The 19,415-nt window shown below is 41.2% G+C and overlaps 1 protein-coding gene across 7 annotated transcripts in view; it reads left to right on the top strand.

Moving 5' to 3' along the window:
* The window catches only part of Srpk2 (SRSF protein kinase 2), a 188,952-nt gene extending 169,801 nt beyond the window's left edge, over window positions 1–19,151 (top strand). For 4 of the 7 annotated variants that reach the window (XM_036180373.1, XM_036180371.1, XM_036180370.1 and 1 more), the window contains exons 12-16: window positions 2,438–2,538; window positions 2,632–2,739; window positions 8,093–8,162; window positions 8,759–8,851; window positions 17,059–19,151. In XM_036180373.1, the coding sequence (XP_036036266.1) occupies window positions 2,438–2,538; window positions 2,632–2,739; window positions 8,093–8,162; window positions 8,759–8,851; window positions 17,059–17,243 (557 nt within the window). In that variant the 3' untranslated portion in view covers window positions 17,244–19,151. Of the gene's footprint in view, window positions 1–2,437; window positions 2,539–2,631; window positions 2,740–8,092; window positions 8,163–8,758; window positions 8,852–9,226; window positions 9,320–17,058 lie in introns of all 7 variants that reach the window. The other 3 variants (XM_036180368.1, XM_036180367.1, XM_036180369.1) reach the window with 1 other exon arrangement.
* The last annotated feature ends 264 nt before the right edge of the window (window positions 19,152–19,415 follow it).

Genomic DNA, 19,415 nt, shown 5'->3' with positions numbered 1-19,415 from the left:
CTGGAACTCACTCTGTAGAACAGGCTGACTTCGAACTCAGAGATCTGCCTGCCTCTGCTTCCTGAGTGCTGGGATTAAGGGTGTGTGCCACCATTGCCTGGCTGTCACTGGCTGTATTTTCAACCAGAGTATGACATGAGTTTCCTAATTCTCGTGTGTCTTTTTTAACTGTGTTCTGGCACCATAATGGCATATAGAAAGGCCTTGGTAAATGTTTGTCAAAGGAGTGGGTCAAGTATTGGCATTAATTGTCCTAGTTCTGACCCTCATCTAGAGAGAGAGGCTGTTTGTGCCTTTGTTTTAGGGTGTTTTAAACATCTTCTGTGCAACACAAAGTATTGTCAGCTGTCTCATCACCTACCATCTTGCTAGACAAAAGAGATCAGATTTTGAGAAAGTGACTTAAAATCCTAGTGCTTCCTAAAATAAAAACCTGCCATTTTTATTCATGCTCTAGTGGAGGCAGAGAAAAGTTATCAGCTTTTCCTTTTTGGAAGGGAAAGAGTGCCAGTAAGTCTTTTGTGTTAGCATCATCAGTGAGAAAGAAACACTATGACAGGTCCCAGTTGGGTGACTAAATCTAAGGAAGCAGTGTGAGTTCATGCGCACCTAAGAATGAGTTTGCAACAGGTGTTGCAACCTATGTGTTCAAGTGAGCTTTTGGAGTGCTGCAATCAGGCCCCTTTCCTCGCTGGCACACTTGAGAAAGAGAATCAGGGACACACATAGAATATATTTTATCTCCTGTTGTGTTCTTACACAGTTAAATTAATGAGATGAATTACATAAGATGTTTAAGACACACTGTAAGCTATTTGTAAACCTGAAACTAGAGGATAGTAGCATGTTACCAGATTTAGTTTAGTGAGATCACAGAGGAATGTTAACTGCAAAGAAACTGAATTTAAACTGTGGTAATGTTGTCTTGAAAGTAGATTTCTTCCAATGTACTTGAATCATACAGCTTTTGGAGATGTCTTTAAAAACAACCACTGGGAGAAATTAGTGGATTCCAAATTACCTGCTTCCCTGGTACCCTGACTTCTGTCAACCGAGCTACCTAATCTCAAGTCTAGCACAAAATATCTGTATAGTTTCTTCAAGTGCCTGCTCATTCACTGAACCTAAAATAAAATCAAGGTTTGGCCATTCAGCTAGATGCTATTCTGACTTGAATATGTGCCTGTGTTGTATATCTTTGGATTGTTCCTTTTCATTCCTGAAAACAGTCTCAGAGAGTTTGTCATTTGCTAGGCTTGCAGTTCATAGGTGTTGAAACTAAGATTTGGATCCAGTTGAACCATACTGTTCTTGACAGTGACAGTGGAGGAGTGATAGTATGAGATGTGTCTTACCTAGTCACTCATCTGTTGATCAGCGTACTGTGGTTATACTGGAACATTGCTCTCATTCCTTTCCACATTTTGCCTTCGCTTTTAGGTTCTTCTGCTTCTTTCATTATCATCATTTTCCTATTCCTGTGTTACTTTTCTTTCCCTTAGCTCCAACGTAGTCTTTGATAAGACCCTATATGAATGACCATCCTTATATAGGGGTATATAAGGCAAGTGTCAAGAGAACATCTATGCCTGTCTGGCCCAAATTGATTCATAAGCTGAGGGAAAGCCATGAGAGTTCAATCACTGACCAGAGTTGAGATTCCGTAGCCTTCCTCTGGATTATCTGGATGCTTTAGGTCCTGGTGGCCCTGCTACAGGCTGCCTTGCTATTTTATTAGCAAGGCAGGCCTTACTTCCTCTGTGGGGTTTACCAACAAATTGAACCCCCTCAAGTACTGTGGTTCCTCAGTTTAGTACACACTGAGAAAAGCTTGGTGTGCATAAGTATCAACTTGACATGAACAAAAGGACTCTTCAATTAGGGTGTTATTGTTCTGCATTGAGCTGAGTGTTCTGTTTAGTCTATAAATTCCATTTCAATATGATAAAAAATCTGAGCATGTAAAGGCTCAGGTTAAGTATGAAGAGGAACGTACTGACCTGCTCATAACTACTTACAGCATAGTTAAGGCTTAGCTGAGAACTTTTCTGAATCCAGTAACCCTGGACCTGGGCTTGGTGTAGAGTCTCCCTCAGGCTCACCCTAAAGTTGAATTATCTGAGCTAATAAGTTGCCTTTATGGCCCACTTCAACTTGTAAGAACACTGGTTTGGTGTCTTAAACTAAGCCATAAAGGTATTCATGCTCACATGACATCAGTGAACTGCATATTGCTCAGAAGCAATTGGTTACCTGTGTTTATCTTTATGGGGCTTTAGTGTTTCACCAGTAGTTCAACCTGCAGGATTCTAGGCTTATCCTATCACTCTCCTTTAAAAAAAAAAAAAAAAAAAGAGGCTGTACCTGGCTTACACACTGCAAATCTCTTGTCTTCTTTTTTTTTTTTTTAAACTATCTTGCTGTTTGCTTGTGACAGCAAAAACCCGGGCAGCTGACCTGTTGGTGAACCCTCTGGATCCTCGGAATGCAGATAAAATTAGAGTAAAAATTGCTGACCTGGGAAATGCTTGTTGGGTGGTAAGTAGAGTTTTCTTTTTACATTTTAATCATGATTTTGTGTGAGAAGATGCTTTTTTAAAAACAATATTTGTCACATCTCTTCCTTTCCAGCATAAACATTTCACAGAGGATATCCAGACGCGTCAATATAGGTCCATAGAGGTTCTGATAGGAGCTGGCTACAGCACCCCTGCAGACATTTGGAGTACAGCGTGCATGGTAAGACCATCTTTGCCACTTGTCTTCCCTAGAAAACACTTCTCTTTAATCCTCTTGATGGGGTGTAGTCTTGTGGAAATAGATCTCCATGATCAAATGGGTGAGGAGAAGGAGGTTGTGCCTAGGTGTTGTAAGTATTCGAAGAATTCTTCTCAGATGTGCTTGAGGCATAGTCTTATGACAGATGGTCTCTTCAGACTCTGTGCTGCCTGTTGCCCCAAGAATCAGACTCATTCAAGGAATTACTTTTAGTCTCTGGAAGTTTTAGGGTATTTTAGGCTCCCTGTCACATCATGGGGTAAAGTCAGATGCCTTCTCACAGGAGAGATGTGACTGTACTTAAAAAGTTTGTGCCATAGGCAGGTGGCCTCTTCCAGAGGTGCAAGCTCTCTCTTCTCCTTCCTATCAGATATTTTTTCATCTGCCGGTCATTTTCTTTCTAGCTCTCAAATGCAGAGAGTTCTGCCTTGTTTTCTGGCATGTGCTGGCTCTCGTAAGACAACGGTGGTGGCACAAACTTCTTGGTTGAGTTTGTTTCCCCCTGGAACAACAGGAGCATACCTTTGACTTGGACGTTCTGAGTTTGTCTTTCTAAACTCAGACTTACCACACATCATGTGCACATATGTGTGTAGGCACATGTACACATGTCTGCACATACAAGTACAGAGCAGAGCTCATCTTCGGGTGTTATTCTTCAGCCATCCTCCTTTTTTCTTGAGGCAGGATATTTTATTATTTTAGAGCTCTTGATTAGGTTAGGATGACTGGAGAATGAGCCCCAGGGCTTGTTTGTCTCTGCCTCTCTAGTACTGGTTTTATAAGCATGTACCGCCATGCCTGGCCGCTCTATATAGAGTTCTGACAATTAAACTTCCAGGCTTCCATGGCAGACACTTTACCAACTGAGCCATCTCTTCAGCTCAACATCTGTTTGTTTCATTTTTGAAATGTAGCCCAGATTTGTCTCAAAACTCAGCTTCCTGAGTGCTGAGATTACAGGCGTAGCTACTGCACCAGGCCTCTATGCATCTTGTTGCCATTTACTCTAAACTATGACTTGATAAGCCTGAGTAGTCCCTCACCCAAGAGCTAATGCGGTTTGTCTTTCACTAAGTATCCAGCCAGTCAGCACATTCTTCTCAGTTGGCATTGTGTTGTTCTTTGATGGGAAAGGTGGCATGTGTATTTGTGTATTCTACTTAGTATTACTTAATTTTATTGTATTTCTAAGGGTGGAGTCCAGAGGTGCATACCCACTAGGCAAGTATTTTTTCCAATTGAAGCACATCCTCAGATCTTATATTAGCTTTTTAAAGAAATTCTCTTTGGATATTTAAATAAAAGGGTTCCTGTACAAGGCTCATTTTCTGAAAGAGGGTGGGGAAAATGAGAAGCAGAATAAATATGTTTACCTGTGTTCAGAACTTAATTTAATCTTTGTTTTGAATTTATGTCCAGTAGTGCTAATATAAAAGCATTTTAACCATTTAAAAATTTTTGGCCAGGTGTGGTGACATACACTTTTAGTTCCAACAGGTATGAGGCAGAGGCAGGCTGATCTCTGTCAGTTCAAGTCCAGCCTGGTTTACACAGTGAGTTCCAGGAGAGTCAGGGCTACACAGAGAAATCCTGTCTTGAAAAACCACACACACACACACACACACACACACACACACACACACACACACAATGTATGGTATATCTGTGTACCATTGTGCATGCCTGGTGCCTGTGGAGGTCAAAAGAGGGTGTCTGATCCCCTGGGACTGGTGTTACCACTGAACTGCCACATCTATGCTAGGAGCTCAACTCAGGTCCTCTGCAAGAGCAGCAGGTGCTCGTAACTGCTGAGCCACCTCTCCAGCCTGATATAAAAGCATTGTGCTAAGCAGATAATGTGGGATGATAGGAGAAACATGAGATGCTTTTCCCCTTTCACATTATCGTTATCTGAGCTGATTGGTGTAGTCAGATAGGAAACACCTTGCCTTCCTAGACTCTTGTTCTGGTAATTCTAGAAAATAAATTTAAATTTATTAAAAACTTTTGTTTTTCAGTGAGAACCAAAAATCTAGTTCTTAGTGGTCGAAAGAAGCTACTATCATGTGAGGGTAGAGGGAAGTGGAGGCCAGCCCATAGGAGGCAGAGGCCAGGTCAGAAGGAGAGGAGTGCCTTGAAAGGATGGGCTGTGTGCTGGGCAGTCGTGTGCATCCCATTTCAGGTGGGAGCAAGGCCAATTTCTATTTGTCCTCAGCAATACGGAAGGCCATGTGCCAGGGCTGCCATGGGTCAGGCTCTGAGAACTCTTAGAACCATTAAATTTTTTGTTTCTAATTTTGGATATTAAGTTTGGTGACATAAGTGAGAAAACCAGGACATTACAAGAATGTGGATAACAGTTGAGCTCTTGGCATACTCTTACACCAGCTTGTCTGTCTTGCCTCCCGTAAAATTTGTTCCTGTGCTCTATGCTGTTTTCTGCCCATTTATCATTTTCATGTTGTAAGGTGTTTAGAGTTCAATAAATCACATGGTACTAAGGAAATGCTGTATCTGTGTCTCCTTTTACCCCTTTTCAAGAGACTGCTTTTGGTGATCTCAGTACTGCTGGGGCTGCTTAGAGGTTTTTGTCATTCCAGTGGCTGAAATGGGGATTTTTCAAAGGAACAAGCCTTTGTTCCCTCCTTGCAAGGTTGTGACTGAGGTCACTTTTCTTCCTAGAGGAAGACCCAGGGCTTGCCTACCCTTTTTTTTTTCTTCTCTGAAGTTTAAATTTGCCTTGACAATATGTAGCCTTGATAAGGCCATAGATAGTTGTTGCAGAATTCATAGCCCTTCCAGTTTTACAAATGGTATAACGCTAACCAAGGCTGCATTGGGCCCCTGGTGCTATTGGGAGGAGAGTTTGGGCTCTGTAGATGGACAACTACAACCAAGAAGGGCAGCAGGATCTGCCAGTTCATGGCTTTTGGCATCTTGTGTTTATAAATGTATAGTGCATGTAGACATGAAGTCTGTGTGCTGAGTGTTACTCACCTGTTTGTACGCAGATGGTTTTTTCAATGTGAGTCCTGGCCATGATCAGAATGAAAAACCAAAACTTAATTCTGACAAATTTCTCCAGACTTCTTCAGCACCGGGCAGGTCATGACCTTATTAGTCAGAACAGAGAAAGAAGTACTTGTTCTCCCTGGAACTGAGGACAGACAGTGACCCAGGGGAAAGCCCTCCAAAGGGATTATACCAAAACAGAAGGAAGACTCCAGAGTTACCTATTGAATACTAACAACAGAACTTGTGCTAGAGAATAGCTTAGTCGGTAGATGGCAATAATGTTTCCTGTTTCCACAGCTGCTAGCATCAAAATACTTTTGTGACCAAGAAAGGAGGGGGGGGGGGACAATGTTTTCATTGTCACATGTATTTGCCCTGTTGTATGTCATATTTAAGAAATCTAACCACTCTATCCAGGGAGCCATTCTCCCTTTCTCTTCTTTTTATAATTCTCTCATTTTTTGTTTGCCTCTTAAAAAAAAAAAGATTTATTTTTATTTTATGTGTATGGGTGCTTTGCCTGCATGTATATCTGTGCACCACATGCAGGCAGACTACATGGAAGCTAGAAGATGATATCAAATCCTCTGAAACTGGAGTTACAGATGGTTGTGAGCCTACCATGTGGATGCTGGGAACTGAACCCTGGTCTTAAGCTCTGAGCCATCTCTCTAGCCCCACCCCACCTCCTTTTTTAAAAAAGTCATTTCATCGATAGCTTTCTTTAAGCACTACTTTGGAATCCTGAGTGCTGTTCAAAAAAAAAAATCATCTTTTAAAGAACATTTATCTGATCATTTCAATGTTGGACAGAGAAGTAGCCTCATGAACAGGGCTAGTACAAAACTACAAAGGCGAGGGGCTAACGCATATCCAGGGTTCTCCTTGAAACCAGAATCCCAGTGGCTTCTAAAGTCTCCTTCATCCTGGTAGGGTTTCTAAATTTTCATCATGGCTTGCAGGTTATTGAATTGCTTTACAGGTATGAAACACTCTCGTCCACTTGGAATTGGGGCCAAATGAAAAGTTTTCTTAGTGAGAGATTGGTCTAGCTGCCATAATTATTAATTGGGTGGCAAGGTGGGGGTCCCAAACTGAGGCCCTCTGTGCCTAGTGCTGGTGTCCTTGTTGCAGCTGCAGTGCTGGGCTGCCAGGCTGTCTTTTGCTGAGATGACAGTGCTGTGTCCTTTTAGACCCAAGGACAGGTGTCTTGACTTTATGCTTAGCACAGAGGCAGCTGATCATAGTTTTTTTTCTCTTGCTTTTCTCCTTCTCAAGCAGGTTGTTTTTCATGTCTTTAAAGTCAAGGGTATGTGGCTGCCCTGCTAGTTAAGACAGCTGTTTCCTGGTAAATGAGCTTTCCTGGCTCAAGGAGCCTTCTCAGCACTCTACCATTTGAAGGGAGAAAAAGAGGATGACTAATGTTGGGGCAGCCCTTGGGGATGGCTCTTCAGCAGGAATGGGAGAGGCAGTCTCAGAAAGAGAGGTGTTGGCATGGTCACTTATTCACAAGCATCAGCAAACAGGAAGGGCTTAACCATGGTAGTATTAAATCTGGAAGAAACTAGAATGGGTGTTGAACCTTTAAAAAAATATTGATCATCAGAACAATAGCAACTGCTGTCTTTGCACATCTTAAAAAATTAGAATCCTAGTCCTGAGCCTTTTTTTCTGAGCAAAGCAAGTAAGAATGAGTAGGGTTCTCTTCAAGCTAATGTTCTGAGTGGTAGTAGGTAGCAGCATGAGGAGAGGTGTTCCCTACCATCTAAGGAGGCCTACAGGATGATTTGCTACACCAAGGGAGGGGTCTCTTGGTTCTAGCTGCTCCTCTTCTTGAGTCGGAGTTGAGTGAGCTGATGATGACCAAGATGCTGAAATTAGTCCTTGATCCTGAGCACATGAAGAAGGCACAGCAATATCTGCTCTGAAGGACCTTGGACTCACACAGGCTTGCTAGAGTCCTGACCTTAGCCTTATTGCACTCTGTGTAGAAGCTGTATTGTGCAGTGACCAGAGCTGCTGCTGACAGTGACCAAGCTGCTAGGTAGCTTGGTTCTACTTCCTACAGTGTAAAGAGTGTAAAGAGAGCCTTCCCTCTCCCATTAGAAGACATATAAAAATATCCCTGTAGCTTCTGTGAACTTTTCCAGAAGGAAGGAAAACAAGGGCTTGACCTGTTCTAGGATGTTCTTTGGTCTGCTTGTGCTCCTCTGCAAATATAGGCTTCTTCTAATAGAAACCTGCCGGCTCTTGAGCCATCTCTGAAGTGCTTAGCATGTCATCTGTTGTGTCCTAGGCATTTGAGCTGGCAACAGGAGACTATTTGTTCGAACCGCATTCTGGGGAAGACTATTCCAGAGATGAAGGTGAGTGTTGTTGCCCACTGAGTCCCTTAATGTGGATCTGCTCCTCCTCAGCTTCTAGAGAGTATTGTGTTGTTTTGCTGAAACAGAACCATGTTTTGGTTTTCAAACACAACTTTTCCTTTGAGTTTGAAACCCCCTCAGTGCCAGTGAATGGGCAGCACCCACCTGACACAGTTTTCCCGGTCTTCTGGGCAAAGGAACTCAGCTGGGAGATGAGGACAGATTCCTGGGCTCTTAGGGCCACTCTGTGATTCCTTTGTCCACAGCTCTGCTGCCCATTTTGCTGTCCTGTTTGGGAACTCAGTTGAAAACCAGGGAATTCAGACTTGAATTCCTTCTGTAAACCTGACCATCTCCATCCTTCCTTGCTTGCAATGCTGGGGTATCCTGGGGTAAGCTGGCATCAGTCATTGTTGGTGCTCTAGTTGGTGTCTGAGGCCTGCCAGTCCCATAAACCACTACATGGATGTGCTGCAGACATTGTTGATTTGAACCTATTTCTGATTTTTTACTAATTTCACTTTTCCCCTCTTCTTTTATCCCATCCTTCCCTTTGTCCTTCCCATTCCTGTATCCTTTTTTTTCTCTCTTCATAGACCACATAGCCCACATCATAGAGCTGCTAGGCAGTATCCCAAGGCACTTTGCTCTGTCTGGAAAATACTCTCGGGAATTCTTCAATCGCAGAGGTAGTACCTCTTCTCTTTGAAAAGCGCACGATGCAGACAGAAATGGAAGAGCTGCAGGAGCAGCAGTAATGGCGACCAAAGCATTTCTTCCACATTCCAAAAGCAGCTGAGCAGAATGCCTGTGCTGCTGTAAATGCTGGCGAAGACTGAGTCTGGCCTGTGCAGTGGTCACCCTGTACACTGGCCCCTTGTTGGTGCTCGGGACAGCTGGGTGCCCTCTAGCTTTGAGTTCTGAATCACCTGGACAAAGGCAGGTTTTGGTCATTCAGGTCGCGCTCCGTTTCTGTCTGTGCGGGCAGTGATAGTGTCTGCATGCAGTGTACTGATTAAACTGTCTGTGTGTTTCTGTTTTGCTGGCAATGTTTCCCAATGCAGATCACATAGCATTGATCATTGAACTGCTGGGGAAAGTCCCTCGAAAATACGCTATGTTGGGAAAATATTCCAAGGAGTTTTTCACCAGAAAAGGTAACGGTATTTATGTAACACTAATTTTCAGCATAATCCTCTCCCAAAAGGAGAAATTGTGCATTCATGTTTGAGCCGTGGAAAAGATCAAGACTGTGCAACTGGGGAGTTCTGCTGAAGAAGGTACTCACCAAATAATCCAGAGCCATCTGGTATCTGTGGAGTGAGAATTTTGTAAGAAAACAGGCTTCTAATAATCCTTTCTCAAACCTGTACCTGTTGACTCCACTCTACACACTATGTATTCAAATATTTGTTAAAAGGACTTTAGTGAGTTTTGGAAAAGAGCTAGATCCAGCTGGGCATGATGGCTTATCTGTTATCTCATCATTCAGGAGGCTGAGGTTGGAGAATCAGGAATCCAAGGCCAGCCTAGATAAGCAAACAGATTCTCTTTCTGTTTTTATTATTAATGAAGACAGCCTAGAGGTGGACATTTTCTTGGTATGACTGAGATATTGGGCGTTGTGTAGGAAATCCTATGGACATACCCAGAAAACTCTTTTCTGTGCTGTTGTGTTAGGCAAATAGGGATTGGTTTTAATCATGTCATTCTCACTGACCATCCCTTGGCCGTGACTCTAACAGATATTTGCCATTTGTAGTCACTAGACAGTATCAGTGCTTAAAAAATACCTCAAAGCCCCAAGTGTCTCCCTTCACCCTAAAAAAATGAATCCTCAGAAAAAGCTTGGAATCATAACACTTGGGAGGTGGAGGTAGGAAGGTGGGGGAATTCTGGGTCATCCTCAGCTATGTAGAACATAGAAGTTAGCATGGGCTACATGAGATCTTGTCTGATGACTACAAAAATCCTTCTTAAGTGCTATTGTCTTTTGAGCCTATTTGCTGGTGGTGTTACCAACTTGGGTTCAGTTTTGTTTACATCCTCCTTTAAAGAAAGTTTGCTTGAGGATTGGGAAGAAAGCTAGTTTGGTAAAGTGTTTGGCATACAAGCTTGAGAAGCTGAGCTTAATCCCAGTACTTACATAAAAAAGCCAGGTGTGTAGGTGTGTAGGTGTGTGCACTTGTAATCCATGTGCCGAGAACATAGCACCCTGGAACTGGGGCTCTCTAGCCAGCCAGCCTAGCAATGTCAAGTTTCAGGCCCCAATGACAGAGAGCCTGGACTCAAAAGAAGTTAACAGCTCCTAAGGGCAATACCCTGGGTTATCTTTGGCCCCTCCACTCACATGTACATATATATGAACCCCTATGAACATGTGTACATACACACACACTCAGCTTGAGTAGCACATGGAAAGTCCAGTCCAAGTTGTTTCATTTTAACTCCTTTCTCCCACACTGCACCTTTCTTTTTAAAGTACATTTATTTATTTACCTATTGCGGAGGTTATAGGTGACGTAGTGTGCATGTGGATGTCAGAAGACACTTTTGTTTCTTTTCTTCTTTTATTAATAATGTGATTCCTGGAGACCAACTTCATGTCAAAGGCTTTGTGATAAGCCATTTTACCTGCTGAGCCAGCCAGCTCGCTGGCTCCTCTCTCTATTTTGTTCAGTTATTTTGTGTGCATTAGTGTTTTACCTACAGTCTATGTACCCCATGTGTACATGGTATCCACAGAAGCCTTGGATACCCTGGGACTAGAGTTACAGATAGTTTTAAGCTGCCATGTGGATATTGAAAACTGAACTTTGCAAGAGCAGCCAGTGCTCTTTAACTGCTTAATCATCTCTCCAGCTCCAGCTCCAGCTCCAGCACCAGCACCAGCACCACCACCCCTTTTTTTTTTTTGGAGAAAGAGTCTTGATCTCCTGATCTCTAGACTCAGCCTTCCAAGTGCTGGAACCATAGGCATGTGTCAGCACACCCAACTGTGCTCTTAAGCTCCTTAAGTTTTGCAGCTGGCCTGGAGTTGTAAGCCATTAATTCTATATCTATTGAATGTCATTCCAGAACTAACAGCAACAATGGCACATCTTCTTACTTGTTTGGAAGATCCCTCCTTAAAGGACAGTTGGTAAATGATGCCTGCTGCACTGAGGTGCTTACTTAGATGAATGGTTTCGAGGAGGTATACTTGTCCTGTGGCCCTTCATTGACTGTGGGCACATTTCACATGGGCTTTTTTTCTCAGCCCCCTTGCTCGCAGGGTGTTTGTGAGTGTGGGTATGTCTATAACCATCTTTAACACTTGGGCTTTTTAGCGCTTGAGTTCTTTTTGAGACACTTGTTTGAAAGTGATTTGCAAAGAGAAAGCTAGTGTGCATTCTTACATGCTCCCACCCTCTGTGTCTGTCTGTTTCAGATTTTGTTGTTGTTTTGTTTGTGTTTTGAGACAGAGTTTCGCTGTGTAGCCCTGGCTGTCCTGGAACCTGCTCTGTAGACCAGGCTGGCTTAAAATTTAGAGATCCATCTGCTTCTGTATCCTGAGTGCTGGGATTAAAGGCATGTGCCACCACTGCCCAACCTGTCTCAGATTTTAAAAACAAGGTTTCACTGTTTTCTTTTTAATATTTATTTATTTTGTGTGTATTTTATGCAGTGTTTTGCTTGCAAGTTTGTGTGTATATTATATGTGTGCCTGGTGTACAGGGAAGTCAGAAGAGAGCATCAGATTTCTGGAATTGGAGTTATGGGTGGTTGTAAAATGCCATATAAGTGCTAGAAATCTAACCTGGGTCCTTTGCAAGAGCAACAAGTGCTCGTAATCACTACAGCATATCTGTAGTCCCTGGCTTTTAACTCTTGATCCTCCGGCCTCAGTCTCCCAGATGACCAGGAGTTTGGGTTTTCAGCCTCTTTTCTGGTGGTTGGTTGATTGTAGTTGCTGTGGTAATTAGAAGAGGTTTGTACTTTGACAGATGTACAGTAATAACAGGAGTGAAGACTTGTCAAGAGAGTGTGTCTGTGAGAATAAGGAAATGTGTTTTGTTTTGAAATAATAGGCTTTGTAGGCCAGGCTAGCCTGAGACTCATGAAGTTCCACCTCCCTGTGTTTCCCAAGGGTTGCAATGAAAGGCATATACCACCATGCTCAATGTGCAGTTTCTATCAATTCAGTTTTTGTAACATGCCACAGTTGATAAAGACAAAAGCAAAATATAAAATTGTCATTCTGCTCTGAGCCATGTTTGCCACAGTTACAGTCATGAATCATTTGCTAGGAATCTTTTTCTGCTCTTTGTTCAGAATCTGAATAAGGTTTCTACCCTACCACCAATGTAGAAGGAGAGCAGGCTCATGTGTTAAAATCAAGTATCAAGTGCAGCTGACTGGTCTCTTTCTTGTTTCTAAGTCTGTAAGTCACAACCAGTACTAGTTTGAATCATTCCTTGGCCAGAAGTTAAAAACTGAACTGGATTTTGGGGCAAGCAATGTGATTACTGCTGTTACCCAGTCAAGGTTAATTTGCTGGTTACTTTCTTGGATGTGAACATTACCCACTTGAGACCATTAAGGAATCAGAATATGCTAGGTGTGGCATATAGGAGTGAGGTTGGAGACTCACTTCAAATTGAAGGCCAACCTGGGCTACATAGTGAGATCTTGTGTCAAAATGAAGAAAAGAGGAAAGCAAGATGTGTTCCAGTAGAAATCAGTACCACTGTGGATTTTGTTCCTTGTACTGTTCCCTAAGAAGTGACTGGCAACCCTCTGGGGGTTGGTGAGTAAATCAGTGGCCCTCACCAGGCTGTGTTCTTTTTACCATCTGTAGGGATTGTTTTAGTGAATTTATTATGTCAAAAATTAATTCATCGATGAGGATAGGTTACCTAAACTTGTTCCCACATGGGGCATCAAGTACATTGGGATATATCTGACTGTGACTGTGTGCACAGATGTGTATCCAACTTAGGTTTTAAGACTTCATTAAATTCAGGGCCTACAGAATTGCTCACCAGGTAAAACCTGCCCCCAAGCCAGATGGCCTGAGTTTGATCCCAGGACTCAAGTGAAGGAGACTACCTACTGCTGTACCTACTCCTGCATGGAACATATATCCACACACATAACAAATCAGATACTTACAAATGATACAGATGAAGTAAAGGGGCTAGAAAGATGGCTCAGCAGGTAAGAGCACTGGGTGCTCTTGCAGAGGACCTGGGTTTAATTCTCAGCACCTACATGATGGCATAAAACTATAATTCAAGTTCTAGAGGATTCCATGGGCTCCAGGCACACACGTAGTGCATAGATCTCATGCAAGCAAAATGCTCATACACAGAAAAACAAATGTTAATTAAAAAAACTTAAAGACTTAATGAAATTCAATTGAGTATGTCAGAAGTACAGTGAAGAAATTTCCATGTAACAACACATATCTTGATGTCAGGACCAGCATCCAAAGGCTCTTGAGTTCTGAGGTCAGATAGTGAGGGAGGTGAGTTTTAAAAGAAATACACCACCACATGGTTTTCCTGTGCACATCTAAGGCTAGACTCACACTTAATCTACTTCATGTGGTCTTAATCTGCTTCATGTTCCATACAATATTTGAGGATGCTTTAAACATAACCTCCAGGGCTACCTGAAAAGTAGCTGACATGTGAGAACTGAGGAGCAGAGCCTTGGTGTAGGTTCCTGTATGCTGGCACTGACAGGATTCATGCTGGAACTTTTCTGCTCAACTTTCTAGGTTTCAAGTTTTGAAAGATCAAAAGATTCTCAGATCATTCCAATTTTACTTCTGCACAGAGTATGGATAGCACAATGGCTTAGGAACTTGAGTAACTCTGGGAAGAATGGACATCATCCCTTGAAGCTTTCAGTGTGAGATTGACTCAGAAATAACTAAGAACAGAAAGAAAACAAACAAAAACCCTAGAGTAGTTCTCGTGTGACCACTCTAGCACCCTCCTCTTGCTCACAGTCTTGCCTTGCAATAGGACGACAAAGGCCACTGAGGTAGTAGAAGATGGGTATGCGTGTGGATGATGCTGTTTAAAGCTTTTTATGTTTAAAGTTGTATGACCAAAGCAGTGAAATTACTGTAAATTTGAAGTAATTTCCATCATACAAGCAGAAGTCCCTTGTCCAAAATGCTTGGGACTGAAAGTATTGTAGATTCCTGAGTCCCTCAGATTTTGGAATATTTACATAGACATGATGAACTACCTTGATGATAGGACACAAGTAAACATGAAACTCATTTTTATTTCATGGACATGTAAACTGAATGAGATGCAGTGTGTAATTTTCCTTCTTTATCACGATGGTGCTCAGAATTTCAGATTTTGGACTAGGGATGTACAAGATCCTTCTATCCCTACTCTGTACTTTTTCACAGATGGTGACATAGTGCATCTTTTAGTGTCTCTTGTTCCATATCCAATAATTGTCAACAAAAGAGCAGAAATACATTTATAAAAAAATGTATATACTGTTTGTCTCTATCCCCAATTAGTAGAATATAACTATTTCTATGGCTCTTGCATTGTGTTCAGAATTGTGTAGAGGTGAGTTTCCTATTTAGGGTACAGACCTGTAATCTCATCATTGAGGAGATGAAGGCAAGAAGATTGCCAATTCTATGTTAGTCTGGGCTATATAGTGAGAACCCAGTCTCAAAAAAAGAAAAACAAAAAGCAAATATATGGTAACGTTGTGTGTGGGGGTATGTAGTATGTAATGAGTGTGTAGGTTATATACAAATGCTGTACTATTTTCTTTAGGAGATTTGAATATTCTTGGATTGTTGGTGAGGGTGCAGTCCTAGAACTAGTTTCTATATGTAGAGAGAGATGAATGTACTAAGTTTGGTGTCCATTGAAGGACCTTAGCTTAAAAAGCTGGTAGGTATCCTCAGTAAGTTCTTCTATTCTGGCAGACAGTAATGGCCCACATTTGCATATATTTGCTAATTTACTTATGCCAAGATAGAATAATTAAATGTCAAGAAAGTTTTTTTTTACCAGAGAATGCACCTCAGTGTCCTGTGTGAACTTCAGTCACTCTTAACTGTTGAGGAGTGATGCTGTTCCCTTCTAACTGTGGTTACGTTACTGAAAATATACTTGGGAGATGTGTGCTCCTTTCCATGTTCATTGGTATTTTTAAGTCAACCCTGTCACTATCTGATAGCTTTAGATTTTTATTGTATAGCATCATACCATATGATTCTTACTACATTAATTTAATCAAGTGTATATATGCTTTGTTTCCTAACCCTGATCTTATTTGGGGGATACCAGGATTAATCTTTCACTATGTCCCTAGAGCTCAGATTTATTTCTAAATTTTAATTACTTTATGTATAATGTGTGGGATGTCATGTGACACAGTGCACACGTGGAGTCATTCATTTCTCTTCTACATTTACATGTGCTCCAGTGATCAAACTCAGGTCATCATCAGGCTTGCTCCATTGAGTGGCAAGCCTGTTTAACCATTGAGCCATTTAACCAGCCTTTGGACCTGATTTTTACAAATTGTTTTTATCCGAAGCCCTTCCTTTTTTCACTCTTAAAGTTGTGTGACTATTTCTTTATTAATCCTAGAGATCTGATCTCCAGTATTAAAGCAGCGCTTAGCTTTGTTCCTAGCAGTCGAAACCTCTTTGTTACCCCAAAGTTTCCTTTTGGAATCCTGTGTATAGCATGGTGGCAATTCTGTAGACAGCCAAGAGTGGCCACTGAAGAGAGTATAGAAAGGAGAGAGCCATGGCTGAGGATGAGGAGTGGGATTGCTGTGATTCTTGATTTTTTGCATTTGCGTTTGCATTTGTAAGGAATGCTATCTTCTTTTTGTTAGGGTTTAAAAACTGGGGCAGGGGGAGGCAGTGCACTTTATATGTTCTACTACAGCAGTAGTTCTCAACCTTGGGGTCGCATGTCAGACATGATGCACATCAGATAAGTTACATGATGGTTCATAACAATAACAAAGTTACTATTAGTGTTTTTACTGTGTCAGAGCTTCCTAGCTTTGGGGGGTACTGACACTTTTATACTACACCTGACACATTTGAAAAATTTTAACCTCATGTTTTATAAGGAATTGTCCTTGAGGTCATATATTTTACAACCATGTGTAGAGATGAACAGCATTTATTTTGGGTCGCCACTACCTGCTTGTAGCTGTTTATTGAAATTTAGACAAATTATTATTAACAATTTTCTTTAGTCATACCAGCTATATATATGTTACTGCTAGACAATGTGGCTGCACAGTTCAAAAGGATATCTGGACCACCAGAGAAAGACACATTATCATTGTTCTAGGGGCACAGACTCTTTTCTTTTTCTTTCATTCTGTCTTTCTTTCTTTCATTCTTTCGTTCTTTTTTTTTTTTTTTTTGGTTAAGCTGAGCATCGAACCCAGGGCCTTGCGCTTGCTAGGCAAGCACTCTACCACTGAGCTAAATCCCCAACCCCAAGACTTTTCTTTGCATGGTAAAATTCAGTAGCAGAAGGCCTTCAAATGGTAAGCACCATACAGATCTTGCTAAGCAAGCTTACAAATTACAACAATACCCAGGTTGAAGTAAGAATGTCACTCAAGTGGTAGGAACGCAAATATTGTGTGTGCTTTTTGCACCTCAAGAAGCTCAGAACTGATCTATACAAACTCCATCCACCTAGCTTGCTTAGAAAAAAATCATTAGTTCTTCCATGAGATTTGCTTAGGGTAGAAAGCTAGCTTCCTTTGTTGTTTCCATACTTCTGAGAGTTAGATCGCCTGCTTCACTGGAAAAAAGCCTGTCTGGATCAATTAAGTTCAGGGATGTGCAAATAGGAGCTTTTGTGATTGTGTGCTTCTTTCTCTACAGGAGAACTGCGGCACATCACCAAGCTGAAGCCCTGGAGCCTCTTTGATGTACTTGTGGAAAAGTATGGCTGGCCCCATGAAGACGCTGCACAGTTTACAGATTTCCTGATCCCAATGTTAGAGATGGTTCCAGAAAAACGAGCCTCAGCGGGCGAATGCCTTCGACATCCTTGGTTGAATTCTTAGCAGATTCTACAAATATAGCATTCCGAGCTAGCAAATGTTTCCCAGTACATTGGACCTAAACAGTGGCTCTCATTCTTTAACAGGATCACAAGTGAGCTGGCTCCACCCTCAGACCTTTGTTTTGCTTTGAGGTACTGTTGTTTGACACTTTGCTTCCTGTGCAGCGTGACTCTGGAGAAGGGTAGTCTCTGTCTTCAGCTAAGTAGTTTATTGGCCATTTCTTCTGGAAACAATAACATGTCTCTAAGCATAGTTTCTTGTGTTGTGTGACATTCAAATGTCTTCTTTTTTTTTTTTGAACGAAAAATATTTTCCCCTTTGTGTTTTGGCAGGTTTTGTAACTATTTATGAAGACATATTTTAGCTGAGTATTATATAATTTACAATCTTAAGAAACTATCAGATGGAACCAAGGAAGAGCAAGGAAAAATAGTTTTTTTTTTTCTTCTGGCAAAGGGAAATCATTCCTGTATTATAGTGTATGTAGCTGTTAATTTGCATAAATAGGGACAAGGATTCATATTCAGAAAAGCTACCCAGTCCTGAGTGCCTTTGAGCACACATTGCATGCTGCACATTTCCACTGCTTCAAGAAGTTGCACAAACTTTTCATTCCACAACAATCCAAGTGGCTCTGGACTAGGTACCACTTTAAAGGAAGAAAAACTTGCTTCTCATTCAAAAATTGACGCTATTCTCTATCAGTTTCATTTTTATTTTGCCTATTTTTAAAACTACTTTTAAAGAATAAGTCATTCCCCCTTAAAATGTGATGGCCCAATACCTCCTATCAGCATAAGTTAAATATGTAATTAAATTGGACAAGAGAAATACGTTCAGTGTGTGGAATGAAAATAATAATATATTTTTGGAAAAGCATGATCGTGTTTGTCTAAAACACAAGGTGTGGCTTATAGTTTGCAGCACAGTGGACAGAACACTCCTCACAGCGTAAAGGTAACAGTGATCATGTTCATTCCATAAGCAGCTTTATTTGCTACAGCAGTTTTACTTGCCTTTTCATTGTCTTTCCATGAATGAGAAAATAATTTTCCTTATGCAGGCTGCATACAGTTTAGTTTATGCATTTCCTTAAAATTAATTGTAGAATCCAGGATACGAACCATTAGTAGGCAATACAATTTTAGAATGTAACATAGAGAGGTATATTTAGCCTCTTAGAAGTCAGTGGATTGAATGTCCTTTTTTTAAAAAATTTTTATTCATTAAGGTGCCTCGTTTTTCTTGACTTTGTCCATTAACATTTATCCATATGACTTTGCAATAATTAGATTGTGAAAAGCTAAGAAGTATTGTAACAATAATCCTTTGGGGTGCTTGCACTTGTCTTAAAAATTAAAGTGTTTTGGGGTTTTTTTTCCAGACATTGCCTTGGTCATTGCCCTGTATTTGAAGTGACAGAATCAACATACATTTGCTCTCAGTAGCATGTCACCAAAGCTAAAAGAGGTACAGATGAAATCATAGGAAATACATAAAAGCTTACTACCAGGAGATCACTTGTGGTTCTTAGAGCAAGATGGATTTTAGGAATGAGACTCATTGTTTTCAGTGTGGATGGTCCCTCTTTTAAAAGTCAGCGTTTCATCATAAATGTAACATCCCCCCCCCTCCCTCTTATCCCTTCTTTCACTTTGAATGGACAAGACACATACTCCGTTTAGGGGCTAGCATTATTATATCCCACACTGTTGTGAGGTACAAGGTTCCACTCTGTTATGAACTATGCATGCTGACTTTTTCTAATGAGGCTGTGGGTTGCCATGTAGATCCTATGACAGATGATGGCTGTATAGTGTTGTTAGTCATCATAGAAATATTTGTATAAGAACCACAGAGTATATGTTTATGTCTTCCCTATGTCTAAAAGAATTTTTACTATTTGAATGAAATTTGTCTAATGTAGTTTTAGCTCATGTTAGAAAAGAAAACTAGAATATTTTAAGGTGGTTCTATTAATACTCTAACTAGTTTACATACAAGTTCTAGAAAGAATACACATTTTTGGTTGGGTTCCACATGGTTATATCAGATTCTTGGTAGCATGCTGATTAAAAAAAATAAAGGTTGGGTGTCATGGTGCAGGCCTTTAATCCCAGGGAGGCAGAGACAGGTAGATTTCTGAGTTAAAGGCTGGCTTGGTCTACGTAA

Source organism: Onychomys torridus, chromosome 3 (assembly GCF_903995425.1).
Source record: "Onychomys torridus chromosome 3, mOncTor1.1, whole genome shotgun sequence".
Taxonomy (NCBI): Eukaryota; Metazoa; Chordata; class Mammalia; order Rodentia; family Cricetidae; genus Onychomys; species Onychomys torridus.
Note: the sequence above shows the minus strand (reverse complement) of the source record. Positions and strands in the feature narration are given on the sequence as shown.